We start from the raw sequence: 20,364 nt of genomic DNA, 5'->3' as shown, positions 1-20,364 counted from the left end.
AAACACTATTCTGGGGTTAACACTGTTCTAGGGTTAACACTGTTGTAGGGTAAACATTGTTCTAGGGTTAAGATTGTTCTAGAATAAACACCGTTGTAGGGTTAACACTGTTCTAGGGTCAACACTGTTGTAGGGTAAACATTGTTCCAGGGTTAAGACTGTTGTAGGGTAAACATTGTTCCAGGGTTAAGACTGTTGTAGGGTAAACATTGTTCTAGGGTTAAGATTGTTCTAGAGTAAACACTGTTGTAGGGTAAACATTGTTCTAGGGTTAAGACTGTTCTAGGGTAAACACTGTTTTAGGGTTAACACTGTTCTAGGGTTAAGACTGTTATAGGGATAACACTGTTCCAGGGTTAAGATCGTTCTAGAGTAAACACTGTTGTAGGGTGAACATTGTTCTAGGGTTAAGACTGTTCTAGAGTAAACACTGTTGTAGGGTAAACACTGTTCTAGGGTTAACACTGTTATAGAGTTAACACAGTTCTAGGGTAAACACTGTTGTAGGGTAAATTGTTCTAGGGTTGTAGGGTAAACATTGTTCTAGGGTTAAGACTGTTATGGGGATAACACTGTTGTAGGGTTAACACTGTTCTAGGGTAAACACTGTTGTAGGGTAAACATTGTTCTAGGGTTAAGACTGTCCTGGGGTAAACATTGTTCTAGGGTAAACACTGTTCTAGGGATAACACTGTTGTAGGGTTAACACAGTTCTAGGTTTCAAGTAACGCCTCCATACCTGGGGATCAGGCCCCAAGAGGGGGTACACAGTCAAACACGGCTGTGCGTCCAGCCATTACTTCAATGTCTTGCGGCACAACCATGAAAGCTTTTTCCAAGACTGAAAGGAAAATCAGGTCATATGTCAGCTTGAAAAGGTCAACAGTTATGCTAATATTTGTCATGAAATATCACTACCATGAACATCAATACTGGTTGAATGTCGCTTAACATGTAGTGAATGTTGTGTAACAATATAGTCATCAGCTCTCTCACAGCAGCCAGTATATACTGAAGTATGGAACAAACAAATAAGTGGTTGACAGCATTAGCATTTCTCCCAATAGACACAACCATTGATAATTAGTTTGGTTTTATGCCGCTTTTAGCATAGTCCAGAAATATATCATGGCGAGGCCCCAGAAGTGGTCTTCACTCATTGTACCCATGTGGGGAATCGAACCCGGGTCTTCGGCATGACGAGCAAACACTTAAAGCACTAGGCTACCCCACAATCAGCCAAGTCCTATAACCTTCCAATCCTCATAAAACAGCCTGTGTGAAATACATTTTCTAAGTGAGCTTGACCTCTGACGGACAGTCTAAATTTATAACTAGACAGCCCGATGGTCTGGTAAATTTGTTTAGATGTTCCATACATCTGAGCAAATACATCTTGGTGTGTGGTCTGGTTAAGTCCATTTTTGGCTGGTAACATTTTGAAGTTACCAGCCCTGATGTCTGTCTGGCTTTTTGGCTTATTTCATACATTGGTATTACGTAGACAGGGTTCACCTCTTTGGTCATGTTTAAAGGCGTCCGACTTCGGATCAGAAGTTCGAATCCCAGCATTGGACTCGGATATTATATGGATGCTACATACAGTATTACTTACATGCTTCCCTGATTACTGATCTACTTCCTTCGATGGTTTTCCAGGCACCGTCCTTGGCTGTCCATGCCAGACACATACAGTAGAATTCTCCAGAAGTCTCTCGTATTTCCTGCAGTCGGATATTGACAATGCCGGTAATGCTTTTCTGACCGTTGATAACATCTTCCTGAGTAGTAACACGGTTTGCGGCTAGACGGTTCCCGTTACAGCGGACAGTGAGGAGATTGGCACCGATGTAGGTGCACACAAGTTCGGCAGGTTGTCGTCTTGCTGCGTAGTAGACATCTTCCAGGTCTTGGCTGAAGTAAGATGACCCTGGAGGAGCAGGACTGGTACTGGTCATCAGGGTGGTCGGGAAGTCAGTAGTTTCTTTACTGCTGTCAACCATCTCAGCATCCTCTGAAAACAGTTAATATCCAAGTGATACATAACTTATGTTAGTATTATGCCTCAGTATTGCCCATGAAGGAACCATATGAGGGAGTGGTAAGTCTTACCGATTGATGCATGTCTTATTCCAGGTAATGGTAGAAAAACATGTTCGTTTCACAGGTGATGGATTTGACACTGCTGTAGATTTCAAATGAAAACCTCTGCAAGTTTTAATGACACACACGCACACAACAAGCAAGACTATTCACACAACTTATTAACATACAATAACATATACTGCAGTCTTATAACATGATAATGTTGAGTGAGTGAGTGAGTATGGTTTTACTCCGCATTTAGCAATATTCCAGCAATATCACGGCGGGGAACATCAGAAATGGGCTTCACACATTGTGCTCATGTGGAGAAGATAATGTTGTTGAAGTTGAAAGGCAGTTAGTAATTGGACAAACATGAATACATGACTGGTTTTATGGATTGCTATCCATACAAATGTGTCATGTACTCATGACAATGATGCATATTAATTGTTACTTGTTTCACACCAATGTCATACAACATTCTTACAAATACAATCTTCTGTAGAATATGTGTTTTTGATAATTCCCCTAATTGGTGCCACAGAACTGAAGCTCACTTGGATATTGACATGTAGTCAACAGTGTGTGACAACCACTGAGCAAAGGTTCCTGTCAGCACTCATAACTAAATATCTTCTGACTGAATGCTGAGGACAACTCTAAAATCTATATTCAGTCAGATGAGCTCAAATTAGAAAATGTAATGTTACCTGACAATCTCAAGACTGCCGTTGATCTCTGGGTTCCCGCAATGTTCTGGGCCACACAGCTAATCTGACCCTCGTATCTGGAGTCGACTTGTTTAATCATGAGAGTATTGCCAGATATCTCTACAGAGGCGCTCTCAGCAAGCTGTTGGTTGTTCAGTGCCCAGATGACCTGAAATACAAAGGTACATGATATGATTATCAATGTCCTCAATGTATGCTAATTATGATGTGTGATGAATCAGCTTTTAAAAGTGCTCCAGCTGATCTTATCACTCTCAAATGGTATTCATATTTTTCTTTGGGTTTTCAGTCTTTTAGAGCAGTTTAAAGCAATTACTCCATGTTTTCTTTGCTTTTCTGTTAATAATTCTGTTTCCATTGACATGTCAGCATTCAGTCAGGAAATAGACATCCGTTATTAAATTCAGTTCTAACTTCATGGTGTTTGACGTTGTACTTATGAATATTTCGCTCATATGATGACGTGCATGTGGGTGTTTGTGTGGCTGCTTGTACTATCCCAGACTTAAGCTGGTTTTATAGTGCTAGCTCACAAAGATACCATGAATACCCCACTCAGACACATTATACTGACACTGAGCTGCCAGTCCTTGTTGTACCCATTAATGCGTCAGCGCCAGGCAGTGGACCAACAAGTACCATCTTTGGTATGACGCGACCTGGGATCGAACCCGCGACCTTCCGCTCTCTGGGCGGACGCTCTAACCACAATACCATAACTTCATGGCCTATGCTATTTGAAAGCCCATCTTCAATAATAACATTTAATATGTAACTGAAATATTTCTCATGTATGTTTTACAAATAACTCAATTAATTTCTTACAATGAATTTATTTATTTTACACAGATATGCAGATGATGAAGAACTCTGCAACAATGTGAACAAATGGGGCACAGTTTACTGAAGCACCCCTAAAATAATCTCAATGTAACACCTACGTGTGATTTGGATGAAAGTATGTATGTTGTCATATTTGTTTTTCAGTGAAATGAATACCAAGTGATGCTTACAAATCTGGCCCCGATTTCTCGAAACAAACTTAAGTCTGAGTTTTAACTTAAGTTCGAATTTTTACTCAAATTTGAGAAAATGCATTTCCCATGTTGAACTGAAATCAATATTAAACTCAAACATAGTTGTCAATTTGAGTTTGGTGGATAGATTACTTAAGTTGTTTGGGCTTTTTTATTTTAAAAATGCAGTTGAGTTAAAAATTCAGTTGTTTCAAATTGTCAAACTCAGTTTGAAATCTGAGTAAAAACTTAAGTTTGTTTTGAGTAATTGGGGCCAGTTGTCAGAAGTTTAACTGGAAAGGAGAATTTTGGGTATTTTGACATCAGACACAGTTAAATTATATGCTACATCTTGGACACTGACAATCAGCATCTGATATTTGAGCACCAACTTTCTTTGATGACATAACTATCAGTTCTCTCTCATAACATGTTTAGTTACTAAGGACCAATTCTTCTCAGGAATCCTAATAAGGACTACTCTTTCCACCTGCTTGTTTCGTGTTAGGTGGGTACTGACCTTGGGTGCTGGGGTTCCCCTGGGTGGCTGGCATCGGAATGTAACAGTTGAACCTGGCGCCACAGTCATGTCCTCAAGCTCAGAGACAAACCGTTCATCAATCTCTGAAATTGATCACTGAAAAGTGTATACTGTTCACACTTCAGAAACAATAGCTATACCTTGAAAGCTTAGTCCTGCAATTTTATGAGAGCTAAATTATACCTATAGAATATAGCTACACTAAGACTCGTGAAGATCTGGGTTAGAGTTGATCTTCAGTAACTCATGCTTGTCGAAAGAGGCGACTAACAGGATCAGGTTGTCAGGCATGCGGACTTGGTTTACACATGTCATCACATCCCAATTGTGTAGATCAATGCTCATGCTGTTGATCACTTGATTATTTAAACTCACTTACTCAGCTACACAAACCACAAAGAATTTAGCTACAATGTCCACAAAAAACTACATCACTGATCAATAAAGCTACATTGTAAAACAAACAACTATATAACTGAAATATATAGCCATATTGTCAACAGAAAATACATATTTGTACAACAGATCTACATTGTCTACAAAAAAATACATCATTGAACATCATAGTTCTATTGTGAAAAGGAGCTACATAACTGAACACCATAGCTACATTGTCCACAATGCCTGCATCACTGAAAACTAAACACAGCACAAACATTTTCAAACATATTTTTTTTAAATCAATAGCAATATAATTCATACTCACAAGGGTGGACATGAAAAATAGTCTAGTTAACAAAATATGCAGATGGTCAAATAACATTTGTTTGTTTGTTGTTTAATGCCACACTCTGCATTATTCCAGCTATATGACTGCGGTCAGTAAATAATCGAGTCTGGACCAGACAATCCAGTGATCAGTGAGCATCACTCTACCAGGTATGTAACGGGGATAAGATGACGCGTGTCAACCAAGTCAGCAAGCCTGACCACCCAATCCCGTTAGTCGGCTCTTACGACAAGCATGAGTTACTCAACATACATTGGATCAGGGATACAGATAAGCTGCGTATCTGCGTAAATTACGCAAACATTTATGTGAAAACCCAATTCCTATTAAGTCTATTGCGCACAAGTACGCTTGGACGTTTTGTAAATACTCAATAAATGTGAGTATAAAATAACTGATGTATATTGAGAGGTTCTATTTTAGGACATGAACTTGACAACTTGCAGTCTTTCTTATTGTTTCTCATATTAGAGATCAAAGGTAAAGCACAAACATTAACATTTAAACTATATTATATTTTTAAAATTAATGGAAAATGGAAAATTACCCAAATGAGTTTGAGTGAGGTGAGTACAATTTATTTCGTTACTCAAAGGAAAATTAGGATACCCAATTGAGATGAAGACAAGGGAGTACATAACTCAATGTCCCAAAAAGTTATCTGTAGCTCTGTTGGATGTTATATTTGGGATTACACTTTCTCAGTTAAGTACAGATTCTAGTACTAGATGCCGTGGTGGTTGAGCGGGTTAGGCGTTTGACTTCGTGTGCTGGTGATTAGGTGCCTGACTCTGAGGATGTGGGTTCAGATCCTTAATGGACTCAACACAACAAAAGTACTAGAATCTGTACTTTACTGAGAAAGTGTAATCTCAAACAAAACATACAATGTATGTTACACTTGACCACTTTCGAAATGGCAGTGTGTAATTGTGGGTTACTGAAGACCAATTCTAACCCAGATCTTCAAGGGTTCCAATAACAACATTGTGGTAACAGTCTATTACCTGCCAACTTTACTATTCCAGGCTTGGTTTCTGTGCCTGACCAGCCAGCATCTGTCATGAACCAAGCATAACAGATGCAGGAATAATCTCCGGCACTGATAACAGTCTCCGCTGGTACTCGATAAATAGACTTGATCTTTCTCTCAGGGCCTCCACGAGGGTTCGTTACATCTTTTTCTATCAGCTTCTCGTCAATTCGTCCATTATTACATCTGCAAAAAGATGTTCAAGACATGTTTTTTAGGCACAGATGTAATTGCAAGGTTCCAAATACCCCATATATTAGGGTGCCATGGCACGGTAAATATTGAAATGGCCCGGATAAAAATGTTCTCAGTGCCCTTATGGCACGCCTAATTATTTTAGAGACATAACTCACCTTTAGTCATTTAATCCCCAAACAAAACACTTATGCAAATGACAAACATGCAAAAACATTTATTGACTTTTACGCCCAGGAAATCACTGGAATTATGATGGATGATATAGGGAAATCTGGTTGTTGTTTTTTCTCATTTAGAGTGTTGGGAGTCCTAATAGTTCAGGTGGAAATTGTGGATGTAAGATATGTTGAACAAGATAACATCTCACACAATTCTTAGCTATTAAAGGTGCTGGGAAAGCAGAACAAATGAAACATAAGAAAGCCATCTTAAAACAGAAGACATATCAGTGATAACAGATTTGTTGTTTTCTGACAATAAATTTCAAAAGATCATCATCCTTGCTACAGTCATTGATTCTAAAAACATGTGGGCAAACTTGATTTCTGAAGGCACACCTAAAATATTTGCCTGGTGCCCTAAGGCACACTGAGAATCAAGAGTATTTCCATCCCTGAATTGTAATCCCAATCCCAATCCAATAATTTTCTCAAGATTGTGGCATGACTCCTGTTTGATAGTAATCTATGCAACCTATAGTATAAATTAGTCTATGTTTCAGTATGGGATTTGTGATTGTCCATGTTAACAACTCATGTGAACCATTTGTTATATTTGTCTGGTTCTATCTAGTTATATTTTTCTAATCAATAAAGTCACTTCTCAACCTGGGAGTGCATGAAAAATACAATACAAAAATACCATGTCCCTGGCTATGGTGTGTCAAATTTATGATTTGAAAAAGTAATAAAAAGTGTTGTGCAAGCAACTGAAGCAATATTATGGTATCTTGTCCTTTTAAATAATTGTTTTGGGCGGTCTCAGGGTTTCAATTCATAAATAATTTGCTCACCTGAATTCCAGAAACTCTGCTCCTTTGACAGCACAAGTAATGGCTGCTGGTGTATCCTTTGTTGTGTAGTACTCTTTCTCTGGGATCTGGAGGAAGGTAGACTCGTCAGCCTCATCAGCCATCATCAGATTCGTCTCTGCTGCTACAATGTAGTCTGAAAGAAAAGAACATTACCACTTGTGAATCTTGGACAAGGAGTGAGTGAGTGAGACTTGTCTCCCTGCTCACATCTTCAGTTCTTAAGTTAATTATGTGTATGACCTTAACCACTGAATTGATATCAAAACTTCTTCACATTTACAAAGCTTTAAAAAAAGATATAATCTTGACACTTGACCTGAAGTTAAACATACCTTGAAGTGTAAGTGTAGCAATGCTGCTCTCAACTTTGCCAGCCAAATTCTTAGCAACACAAGAATAATCTCCTTCATCGGTCATCTGGAAGTTCTGTATGACCAGTGACCGTGACTCTGTGATCAGCAAGTTGTCATCCTTGTTAGGGTGAAGGTGATGGCCGTTCTTTTTCCATATGATCTGAATGTAAAAGATGTTGTCTGTTTCACAACAATCAACAAAGAATGTGTCTCCAGCTTTTTCTTAAGAAAATATCACGCAGTCACCAACAATTTGAAAAAGTTTCCTGCCTATATCGCTCTTTGGAAGGATGCAGCCTTATCTTCTGACAAAGTCAAATAATAAAGTAATATTAAGTGAACAGGTATTTGTATTTCTGGTGAAGTAACACACTAATAAGGGTCTGACAAACAACTTCACCAAGTGATATAAAAATGATGTATTTTCCCACACAATCCTCTTCCACAAATCTACAGAGCTCCAGATAAGATTTACCTCATGTGGGTACTGTACCCACTGTATTTTCTTGGAGTGGGTATTATGAATGTTGAGTGGGTATTTCATTTTCCGTTACCCCCTGCTTTCAAATATGTGGGTATTTCAGTGATTTTACTCAGCTAAGTATTATGTCATTGAGTAAGTTTACTAAGCAGGTATGTTCTGCCTTATGTAATACCTAATCAAAACCAACTTAAATATAATGGAAATGATTTCATAAAAACTCACTCATCCTGCCTACACTGACAGTACAACTATATAGCAACCGATGTCTTTTTCATAACGCAAGCGATTTTTATAAATTTATTTCGTACACATATGTTTTAAACCTTTTGCGTATCTTACACTTTAAATCCGTAATTTGTACGCAACAATTATTTTTCAATGCGTAACTGGAAATTTTCTGAATCTACCAATAGTGTATAAGAGATTTTATGACAGTTTCATACACCTATTGGAAGTCCAAAAATCTCAGTTGCTATGATATCATTCTTCAGTCTAAATGAGTTATGGCTTAAGCTTTCTTGAAGTTTAGAAACAAACAGAAATCTGACGGAGCCAGATGAGGACAATAAGGTGGCTGCTGAGTTCAAGCAACACTTGATGATTGTTAGTACAACCAGAAATTATTGAGAATTTAAGATTGTAATTTTTTATATTTTTTTCACTCATTACTCACGTATTAAATGTGAATATTAGCAGAACATAACTCCAGATTCAAAGACAGGTGAACAGTTAGTATTTTGTCAAGTCACCATGGGCAGATATGCAGGCTTCAATGCAGCGGGGCATACTACTGATCAAAGAAGTTAGAAAGTCGTGGTCCACGCTGTCCCAATATCGGACCACCTCTTCTTTCATTTCAGCAATATTTGTCAGATTTTTCTTATTGACACTTTCCTTCATAAGTGCCCAAACATTTTCTATTGGATTTAGGTCAGGGCTATAGCTTGGCCAATCTAATAATGTCATATTTTGGGTCCGAAACCAGGCCTGTGAATGCTTTGAACGATGTTTTGGGTCGTTGCTGGAAAATCCCAAAATTTCCATAGAACACGTGAGCAGATGGAAGTTAATGTCCCTCGAAAATATCTGTGTACCGCTCACTGTTCATATTCCCTTCAAATACACAGAGGGGCATTGCCCCTAACACAGATATGCCACCCCACACGTTAAATTTCGGACTGTACTTTGGGCGCTGATACAAAGGTTTTTCAGTTTGTTTGGTCCAGAATTTCAGTGTATTAGGAAACAGCCACACAGAACTTTCATCTGAGAAAATCACATTGTCCCAGTTAAAATTTCTATGCTGTAAGCACCAGTTCAACCTTCGCTCCTTTTGTTCAGGTTTCATGATCGGTGATGGAATTCCTCGACTTTTCTGCCAACCCATTGCATGCAGCTCAGTTCTAATTGACTCCTTACAGACAGCCACAGTTCCTCTATCAATCATATTCAGCCTTAAGTTTTCTAAACTCCTTCGTTTGTTTTTAGAAACAAGAATACCAAGCCGCCTCCTGTCACCGACAGTCAATTTTCTTGGCCTATCTGCGCCTCCCTGGTGCTCAATGCCATATCCATTTGCAATATTTTGCAAAACACGATAAACAGTGGACAAAGGGATGCCTGTTCTACTTGAAATCACTTTAGCCGATCTGATGTCCTTGTTATAATACTCTAAAATCAACTTCCTCTTCTCTAAATCATCCATACTGAGGATCACTGAAAATGTCGTCTGCTAGCAAGTAAACAAAGGGGGATAACTCTTCACAAACTAATGAAAAAGGATTAACGAAGTTGTCTCTCTTGAATGAAACCAAGCACTTGATAGCTGGTCAAGGTTGTTTATACTAGAAATCCAATTAAACATATTCCTAAAATTCTCAATAATTTCTGGTCATACTATAACCATGACAATGACTGATTTATACACTGGGACCATGTCCAAATAGAAGTGCACACATTTTCTTAGTTTCTCATTTCTGTAGGTCTTAATTTCCTATTATTGTCTCCAAAATGCAGCAAAATATGCTTTAATAGTCCATCATCAAGAAAATCTTGGCACATGCGAACATGGAGGCCAGAAACAGTTATCTGACAGAACTGTCTTTGCCTTCTTTGGTGGTGCAGATGTCTGATGCTTCTACCGTTTTAATTGTTGTTTGGTCTGGAAGTGGTGAACATCCAGAGTCACAAATCATTTGAAGAACCCTTGTGGATCAGTTCCAAATAACAGCTTGATTATCACGAAGCATGTGTCGGCCATGTTTTTGATCATATGTCAGAAGCTTGGGATCTTTCTTTATTGCTGACATAATAGAAAACACTCTCTCCTTGGCAATGCTTTCTCAACTAGCTAGTCATTCGCTGGTCAGTATAAACACAACCCGTGGATCATTTCTTGTGTTGCTGGCATCTTCAAGGCTCTCCCTGCCATGCTCAAAACTCTTCTGCCCACCTGTTACCATGGCATAGGATGGGACATCATTCCCTAGTGCTGTATCTTCAAGGATGGTATTGGTGTCAATCCCTTTATCTGCAAGTATTTGCTCACTTCACAATCCTAAAGTTTGTCCATTTTCTGCAGGACATGCTCACTGCACAATCCTAAAGTTTGTCCATTTTCTGTAGGTCCCTTGTCCCTTGAAGAACAACACTGTTTTATATGGATATACAACTTCTTTATTGCAATAGATGCGATGTTTCGGTGTAGATCCCAACACCATTATCAATCAAATGATGATAGAGCCATCAAGAAAGAAAAAGGATGACGGTGTTAGGATCTACACCAAAACATTGCATCTGTTGCAATAAAGAAGTTGTCCATCCATAAAAATGTGTTCCTCTTCATCATACCAGCTTCTAAAAGTCACTTGTCCCTTGTTTATTTAGGTGATGTGTCCCAGTGTATCTGTGTCCACACAATACAATTTCTGAGTGATGTTGATTGAATTCCTTCAGTATCAGACAACATATTTCTGTTGCATGGTGTTAAACTCACCTTTCAAAGTATATATATTCACCTTACAAATTTTGAAAGCATGATGAAGAAACTCAACTTTCAACATTTACATATAACTTTGTGAATCAACTCACCTTAGGCTCTGGGTGACCTTCAGGGGCTACGCAGATCAACTCAACAGAAGAATCTTCTTCAACAGACTGACTTTGGGGCTCTTCCCCAAAATATTTTCCTAAATCTGAAAAAATACCAGTTAAAATATATTATTACAATATCAATGAAAATAGAAACATAAAAGGTACACCAGAAACACCTTCAACCATTGTACCCATGTGGGCAGCCAGAGTGACAAGCTAATATATTAATCACTAAACACAAACTTAGGCATGAAGCTGCAAAAACTTAGTAAAGCAGGAGCAACTTAAAGCAAATCTATCGTAACTGGTTTCTATCACATCTCAGGGGCACAAGTCTTCAAATTGTAGCACTGTAGATGACTGGATATATATGTTTCAATCAACAAATTGTCAACAGTCTAAAACAGAATAACTGTATCAGAAACCCTCATATTTGTTTACCTTTCCGAAATAAAAATATTGATGTTTTCCACGAGAATATCTAGGAATATTTCCAGCAGACACTTTGGTAGAATAAGAAAAATCTTTTTTGAAAAATCTTTGGAAAAACAAATGACAAATGTGTTTGACCTGACATGACAGCTGACCTTGAACCACAATTAATCTCTCAATCTGACATCACAAAACTCGAGATGATGACATGGCTTTTCGTTTGGTCTAAAGAGTAACATCAACTCTGAGTGAGAATTAGCCAAGCTCAAAGGGTCTTGATGACCATTAACCCTGTTTCCCAAAGACAGCTACTCGTCCATGACAATATTCAGACATTAGTACCACCCAATGGAAGGAGATGGTTCCTCTGACCCAGAAAATTGGTTCTCCGGCTCTGGCAACACAAATCTTAGCTCACATAAACTCCTTACCATAAACTGACTACCTGTGCAGTGATATGACAGAAGTCGGTGGAAATCTGACCACAATCATTACGCGTTTCCACACCATCAAAGAAATACACTGGCGCCTGAGCGTTAGTAAACTGGTGCTTAGTATGCCGTGCGTTTAATGTCAGCTGATGGTAAGACTTAAACGGGCTTGTCGTTGTTTTGCTTGCAGATAATCTCTAATGCACATTGTTTTCATCAGCATACTGTAGTATTTCGTCGACATCAACTTTGTCCGCTTATTTCTCTTGAATATTGATTATACGAAGACGAATATATGGTCAACTTTATTCAGGTTTGTGTGTTTTCAGCCGAATTGCTTCAGGCCTCAAACTCAGCTTTATGTCATCGGACAAATAACGTTAAATTACGCCTTCCTAGTCCATATAAAGTCGAGGAAACTACAGAATACGAAGGTTGGAAATTGTTCAATACGCCACCTAGCTTGACACAAAGTGTAACGCATATTTTCGGATATGTTTTTCAGTGTCTACGTATTTGTGCTGTTTATCTTTGTCAGTCATGATTACACATGTCATCATATCTCAATTACGTAGATCGATGCTTATGCTATTGATCACTGGCTTGTCTGGTCCAGGTAAGATTATTTAAAGATTGCCGCCAAGTGAGTGAGTGAGTGAGTTGATATTTAACGTCACATCGGCAAATGTTTCCATATGGCCAATATCGATGAAAACGTTTTGAAGAAAAACCTATAGTCGATAGAATAAAGATGAAACGTTTATGAAACTAGTAAAACCATATAGTCGATGGACTAGTAAAACTGAAGGTAGAGTAGTCAAACAAACCGATATGAATATAAATGACCTACAGATGTGATTTCTGGTGATATTGCTCAAAATTCTGCTGGTTAAATGCCGCATTCAGGGCGTAAGCAGGGTTTGTGAATTAACGAGTCTGGACCAGACAATCTGCTCTGACCAGGAGATCCTTGCAATGGGATGCCTGACTTCAACCCTTCCGCCGAAGGCCGCCCCACAGATGCTATGTATCCGATTCTGCTGGGATGGCCGCTCCATTCACCAAGTCAGTTAGATATGATTTATGTAGATATGATTTATGTCCTTGCTAATGAGCGTAGTCATTTTGCACCACCATGCATTGCAATGTTTTAGGAGTAAGAGTAAACAACTATTTTTCTTACCTACGTTGTTTTCTGATACTAGCAGTAGCTGGCAGATAGGACATAAACTATGACTAAAGCACAAACCCGAGCCAGCAGGTATTAGTGCTGTGTTGTGTATTCGCACGTACAATGTGTGCCGACAGCTCAGACCTTCGCTTGCTGATCCAGCACATACCAACCAGGGGCTTGATGCAAGGTTAAGGGAATTGGCAGTGAAGCCAGTTGTAGATTGTTCTGTCGTCCGTATTTGATATATATATATTCTGATCTTAGATAGTAGTTTATACATTTAATAGTTTTCAAGATATTTGATCCCAGTAAAAATAAACGTGGAGGACATTCTTTAAAAAAAGTTGAGGACTTCGGTCAAGGGGCATCCTTGATAAGAATGTTTCTTCAGAAAGGCTTTACTGGTCAGGTCCTGCTGGAAGCAGTGATGCATTAGCTAGGACTGAACGTCCTGACGTCAATGCCAAGACTTGGAATTAATTTCAGTGTTAGGTCTCGCCATTTCTCAGAATCGACACTATACATCAAGAGCATAATATTTCACAGTCACCCACAATCATAGCACTCGATCATCTCTGAACTCATTATTCTGATATACAAAGTGCTGAATGCCGTTACGAAACCATAACCATTTATTATCATGTTGCAGGGACTAAAATACCCTGGCAAATTGCGGCAACACAAGTAGAGGCAGAATGCTGAGGAGGAAATTGTACCTGGCATCTCGCCATGCTGACAGAAGTATTTTGCCACAGGTCTACATGCCTTGCCCACGGGTTTGCCTTAACGAATGAGACTAACAGGGAACATTATTGTTGAAATGGCACACGGCTGCATGGTTATCATATCAAAGGCGGCCATGATGGTATCCGAGCCGGGCATGTCTGTACTGTACAAACGCAGATCCGTGGAATGGCCAATGGCAACCGCTTCTGGTCGTCTGCTCATCGCGTCAGCTACAGTTGGGAATCCAACCTAGTCTGCGCCGACCCTGATGCTTCATCCCGCCACGTGGTGTTTCTGATCCCTTTGAACACCTAAACACGATTTCTGCTGGGTTTGTACACGTAACCTAGACACCTGATGCACATCTACCTTCATAGGTACCTGCAGACTGCTCAGAGCATTTCCTACCACATGCTTATTTTATGAACCACTTTTTATTTCCTACCGCCAGTATGTTCCACCTGTCACAGGACCTTTTGAACTTGTCCAAAATACCAGTATGTATCCATGGTAGTCTGTCTCACAGTCCCCCACATTTTTCCCTACTGGGACGCCAGTGACAAAGCCCTAAATAAAGCAAGTCTAGATTTCCTCAGGTGAAAGGGTTCAATATCAATGATGGTCGCGCAAAATCATATATTCTAAGGCTATCAATGGTGCATGGTAACCTTGGTACCTTCACTCACAAAGAGCAGTCAAAGTATGTGTTCATGATTCAGACTTTGTCGCATTTATTTTATTTTTTCTCTCTGGCGTTTTTCTAGATCATCGTTTTCTTGGAAATCTAACCTCCTTCATCCAGCCTCCATCAGTATTATCTGTACCAGAGGAGTTTCAAAACCAGAAACGACAGTGGGTGTTCGCAAGATGACCTAATAGCTCCTTCAGTTGTTTAGAAAAATCTGACACTAACAGTAAAATGTCAAGTATATTTGCTTCTTGACAATCTTTCGATTCTGATGTGGTTGACCTAGCCGGGATATATTTAATACTACAGATTGTCAATAACCGATAACCTCCCTGTAATGGGTTTTGTTTATTGACGTTTCTTTGATACGAGCGTATGTGGTTCTATATACCAATCAGAATGAGCAGTTACGATCGATAATTTTAGACGACTTGACACAACCCAATGTCTTATGTTTTGCTACGTAGCTTACTTCAGGTAAGGCTCACATGGGAAGGTGATTGTAGGTAAACTATTGTGTCTGTTAATAATACAGCTTCTATTATTTCCGTAAATCAGTGAGTTCTGTCAGCTGATTCGTCCCTTTAGATTCGAATCCTCTGGTTCTGGAACTTCATTAAACATATAGGACAAGAGTTGTAGGAAACATCGTCTTCCCTTAACTGTGTAAGTGTACAAACCCATCGCCGTTTGATTCCTTAACTGTGTAAAGTGTGCAAGCCCAAGTGGTATTGAAAAGTAAAACCGATTCCTATGTTTACAAACACACATACTTCTCCGAAACATCTGAATAAACATGATTCACATCGAGGGTCTCACGTACAGTGTGTAAGTCAGCCGTGCTGTGTTACATATCACCGCTGGAAACATGCATGTATAATTGCAGTAAGGAGACGCAGAGGCGGCCCAGTGATATCCTAATTTCCTTATGCACTTGAGACATAACCGCGGCAGATGTAAACCTAATCCTCTTTGCAACAAAGAATGTGTATAAATGAATGGACTAGACATGGTCTTTGACCTTTCCCTACAAGGTCAATAACACCATGGCGGAATAGGGGAGTCCGACAGACTTGGTTTCAATAGCAGATCAGCCTGAGTGAATGTAGTTTTACGCTACAGGCATCACGTTAGACCAGAGTGGCCTGTATGAATCGAGCCTGGACGAGTCAAACCAGTAGTTGTCTGTAAGAATGCTGCCGACACCGTCAAGTACCATGGTACATAGTCAGCCAGGCCATACCATCCGGCAAACCAACCCTCACTACACCGTACGTATGACATATTCTGCTCAACAATCGCCGACTATAATCTGTCCGGTCTGGTGCAGGGAATCCGTAGCTGAGGGTCAAGATACGCTAGTAAATGACTAATACAACGCCAGAAAATGCTATCTATAAGTAATCTTGTCTGGATAATCTAGTGAAAGAAATCATGAGCATAGATATCCACATTTAGGATACGATGACATTGATCCGCTGAGTCAACGAGAATCACAGTAGTGGTGTCTCAGGACAAGCATGGTTACTGAAGATCACTTCTTACAGATCGTCTGTTGTGCAAGTGATACAGCTACTCTGAATCCAGTCAGTGCTAGTTACAAGCAAGAGCGGCTTCCATTCCAGGTCTATTTTGAATGTGGATGTTATCATATACCAGTGCAAGAAGACGAATGATATTCGTGAGTTAAATTGATGGTTGATATACCATGCTGCTTTCTCCATATTACAGCGATATCACAGCAGGTAAAACCAAGAATGTAACGTAAAGAGAAGAAACTACCTTCCTATTATATTACAAACGTCAACACCAAAGACTAATGAGTCTCAACTATCTCCAGAAAGAGCTTCCATGGGGCGTAAATGGCAAAATAGAGTTTACAGTCATATACTCAAATTTTCGCTCTGTTTATTGAAATCCATGCATTCTGATTAGCTGAAATGGTTACGTGTTTTCCCATTCATTTCTTAAGAATGTAAAAAATAAATATTAAGCCACGCCCACCAAAGCGGACTACGTTCACCATTACGGGCTGTCTCAGAATCCTATTTATAGTCAAGGGAATTCCCTTTCTGTTCAAAATAATAATAATAATGAGGGTACTTATGAAGGTACACTCCACATCACAAAGGGGCATGCTCAAAGCGCGCACAAACAACAACATTATTTCCCTGGATAACCTAAGCTGCCTGTTAGGCGCTAGAAGGTCATAGTAATATGACTTATCCCACCGGGTACCCATTTTCTTTTGGGTGAACAGAGGCAATTTTGTACAAACTCACTTGCCTAAGGTGAGACCACATGTATGACATGTGTTTCGTTGTAGGGAGGACTGAAGTCCTAGAAATTCTCAGGAGTCAAGCTGCCAAACACGGTCACCCATCCAAGGACTCTCCAACGTTGCTTAACTTCAACTGATTTGTGATTTGAGCACAATGGACAGGACCACACACCACCAGATTTAATCTTGAACGGGACAATTCATACTGAGGATAGTTCAAACCACATTTCGCGATCCGAATACGAGAAGGAACAAGACCACGCTGAGAATAGGTGGTGCCTCCAGGTGTTGTTATGCGACTTGTGGGGGGCATTCCTAAACGTGAATTGATTATGGGGAACACCGAATGTGATTTACTGTAGGACCGAGGTGCACACTCGGGTCGAGGGTAAACCATTCCGGTTCAGTGTACAAGAATGCAAGCAGAGAATCCTGGGTACTCATTCTAGGATAGGGTGCGTTATCACAACGTTGCGGTTGTTCATAAGGCAGGTATCATATTTCAGGACATTCTTCTTTCCGAAACCGACACTGTCTATATTTCGTGTGCAAGTGTTAAAAGACACATTCACAATCAGACCATATACATCGTAAGGGCTAAAGCATGTCTCCTACGCCCCTTACTATGTATATGCAATCCGGCCTCGTTGAATGTGCGTGCAAAGAATGTTCCAATGTTCCACGTGGTCTAGCCGACCATTATGAAGGCAGACTGGGTTACTGTCTACAGATATCTAGTCTCAGCACATGCAGTCGCGCATTCCAAGAGTGGTACCAGTTACAGATGAATGTGTCAGCCATACCACGTGCTTAGGATAGGGAAGATATCTCAAAGAAAATTTGATTGTAGCTGTTGATGTGAGTATGACAAAAATTGACATCTCTGGGGAAAAGGATATTTCAACCCGACGATTGTATTGATTCGCACGGGAACACATCAAAAGCATAGCATTACTGAGTTTCGACAGTTTTGAACTTTGGCTTTACCTGGTAATAATGGACATTGCACGGATAAAAGATTGCCTGACCTTTGCATAAACCTTTACGATTATTCATCAAAGAAAGGAATGTCCTTTTACAACTTAAATACACAGAGACGTACGGCGATTCTTCTCCAACATTTGGTTTTGAGAGTACTATTACTAAGGTATATCGGCGTAGAAATAAGAACAAGGGCCAAATAAAGCATGCCCGTCATGTAGCTGGAACATTTCTGAGTAGAGCGTTAAACAACAAAATATAGATTAAGCCAGAAGTTACTCAAACAGTAAAGTCGATACTTCGATACCATATTCTTGCCTAAGAAGATTATGATATCATTTTTGATAAATTTAAGTACAATCTATTTTCAAGTGTCAAGTATGTATATGTTAGTATCATAAGTGAAATGTCAGTATTATCTACGCAGATGCTAAAAATATTTTAGACTTGCATTAGTTAATACGCTTCCATAGTGTTACGACCCGTGAAGATCCGGGTTAGAACTGGTCTTCAGTAACCCATGCGAGTCAAAAGTGGCGCCTAACGGGATCGGGTGGTCAGCTCGCTGACGTGGCTGGCACATGTCATCATATCCCAATTAGATCGATGTTCATGCTGTTGATCACTGGATTGTCTGGTCCAAACTCGATTGTTTACAGACCGCCTCCATATAGCTGGAATGGAGTGTGGCGTTAAACAACCAACCAACCATCAACCAACCAGTTACCTTGCCAGGCGCTCCCAATAACGACACATGACAAGGACTGGTCGGCTCGGAGTCGGTGGACTGTGCATGAGTAGGGTTTGGACTGGTACAAAACACGCCCGCAGACACGCACACTTCGCCAAATAAGCGAATTGTCTTCAAAGGGACTTTTAACTGCATGCATAAAATGAATGTAAAAAAGAACTAAAAATCCTGAATTACTCAATCATTTAAAAGCTACAATTCTATTTGAACCCACAAAGACTTAACCACAAGCACTAAACAGTAATACGTCCACGTTTCCTGGATCCCCAGGCAAACAAACATCATTTACATCCTTGGACAAAGCGAACAGTACTTGGCTGGAGATCGATAAGCAAGAAGTCATTGACGGGAATGAAACTTACAGAATCCTCAAAGTCACCCTCTTTCCATGGCCATCGGATGAGATTGAACAAAATAAACTTTAGAATGGAGACCTTTTCTGTATCCTAGCTACAGGCCTCATAACCACGTCCCCTCGCATAATCCGCAGATTTAACGTAAAAACCGGCCATCTTATAGCTGGAGGGGTTTGGGCGGATTGGAAATAGGAAGACAAGCGTGTTTGAAAATTGTAGTTCTGTCATTTGCTTGACATAACCTTAACGTTCTATACTCGAACCACTCTAATTGGTCTGGATGTGGCATTAAGAGTTTGCAGTTGTATGCATGTATGGTATCTTTGAAATGTATCATAAAAGATAGGTATTCCGTTAAAAACGGATGTTTTAAAGCAATGCTATAAGAATAATTATTCAAACCATATCAAATAAATCAGGACTGACTGACAGACTGACAGTTTGGTTTTACGCCGCTTTTAGCAATATTCCAGCAACATCACGGCGGGGGACACCAGAAATGGGCTTCACACATTGTACCAATGTGGGGATTCGAACCCGGGTCTTCGGCGTGACGAGCCAACGCTTTAACCACTAGGCTACCCCATCGACCCCAAATAAATCAGGAAGCAATCGACATAATTCAGTACAAATATTAATGATCCTATCACAACCAGAATGATTGAGTGAATGAATGTTGCTGAGACTGCAGTACCCAAACTTATCCACAGATGCCTGTAACAGATCGAGTATATGCAGGTAAGCAAGGGGTTGATAGCATGAACAACATGCCTCTACAGAGGCACAGTATTACATCAGGTAGGTGGCCAAGCAATCCTCACAGGATAGCCTTTCGGGTACGGAGGACATATTTTGCCCAGAAATCTCCATGGGATAACACGTAGGTCAATAAGATTGCAAGCCATTGTTTGTACTAAAGTAAACACCCACAGTGACGTCACAATGACATCGTTATACAATAGAGTCGGGAGGGCATCAATACCATCACTGTTTACCAGAATGACGCATAGACACAACCACAACTGCATATGCATGATAATCACCCATTCAGAGTCAGTGTGTGAGTGAGTGAGTATGGTTTCACCCTACTTTCAGCAATATTCCTGCAATTTTTTCATGGCGGGGAAAAAACATATCGGCGTCCGGTTTCGAACCCGGAATTTTGAGTGTGACAGACTAACGCTTACACCAGATCATACCAAATGTATCATATACTATACGTTCGTGAGGGAATCAAGTTTTGT

General features: G+C 39.8%; 1 protein-coding gene across 4 annotated transcripts in view; it reads right to left on the bottom strand.

The window, feature by feature from the left end:
* LOC124264952 (roundabout homolog 1-like) overlaps positions 1-20,364 on the bottom strand; it is a 72,778-nt gene that overhangs the window by 890 nt on the left and 51,524 nt on the right. For all 4 annotated transcript variants that reach the window (XM_046699734.1, XM_046699733.1, XM_046699737.1 and 1 more), the window contains exons 4-11: positions 11,298-11,401; positions 7,703-7,883; positions 7,350-7,503; positions 6,114-6,325; positions 4,356-4,459; positions 2,799-2,967; positions 1,616-2,014; positions 740-841 (exon numbers count right to left, since the gene is read on the bottom strand). In XM_046699734.1, the coding sequence (XP_046555690.1) occupies positions 747-841; positions 1,616-2,014; positions 2,799-2,967; positions 4,356-4,459; positions 6,114-6,325; positions 7,350-7,503; positions 7,703-7,883; positions 11,298-11,401 (1,418 nt within the window). In that variant the 3' untranslated portion in view covers positions 740-746. The remainder of the gene's footprint in view (positions 1-739; positions 842-1,615; positions 2,015-2,798; positions 2,968-4,355; positions 4,460-6,113; positions 6,326-7,349; positions 7,504-7,702; positions 7,884-11,297; positions 11,402-20,364) is intronic.

Source organism: Haliotis rubra, unplaced genomic scaffold, assembly GCF_003918875.1.
Source record: "Haliotis rubra isolate DU_JTF1 unplaced genomic scaffold, ASM391887v1 Scf951, whole genome shotgun sequence".
NCBI classification, from domain to species: Eukaryota; Metazoa; Mollusca; class Gastropoda; order Lepetellida; family Haliotidae; genus Haliotis; species Haliotis rubra.
This window is presented reverse-complemented; position numbering and strand designations above follow the sequence as displayed.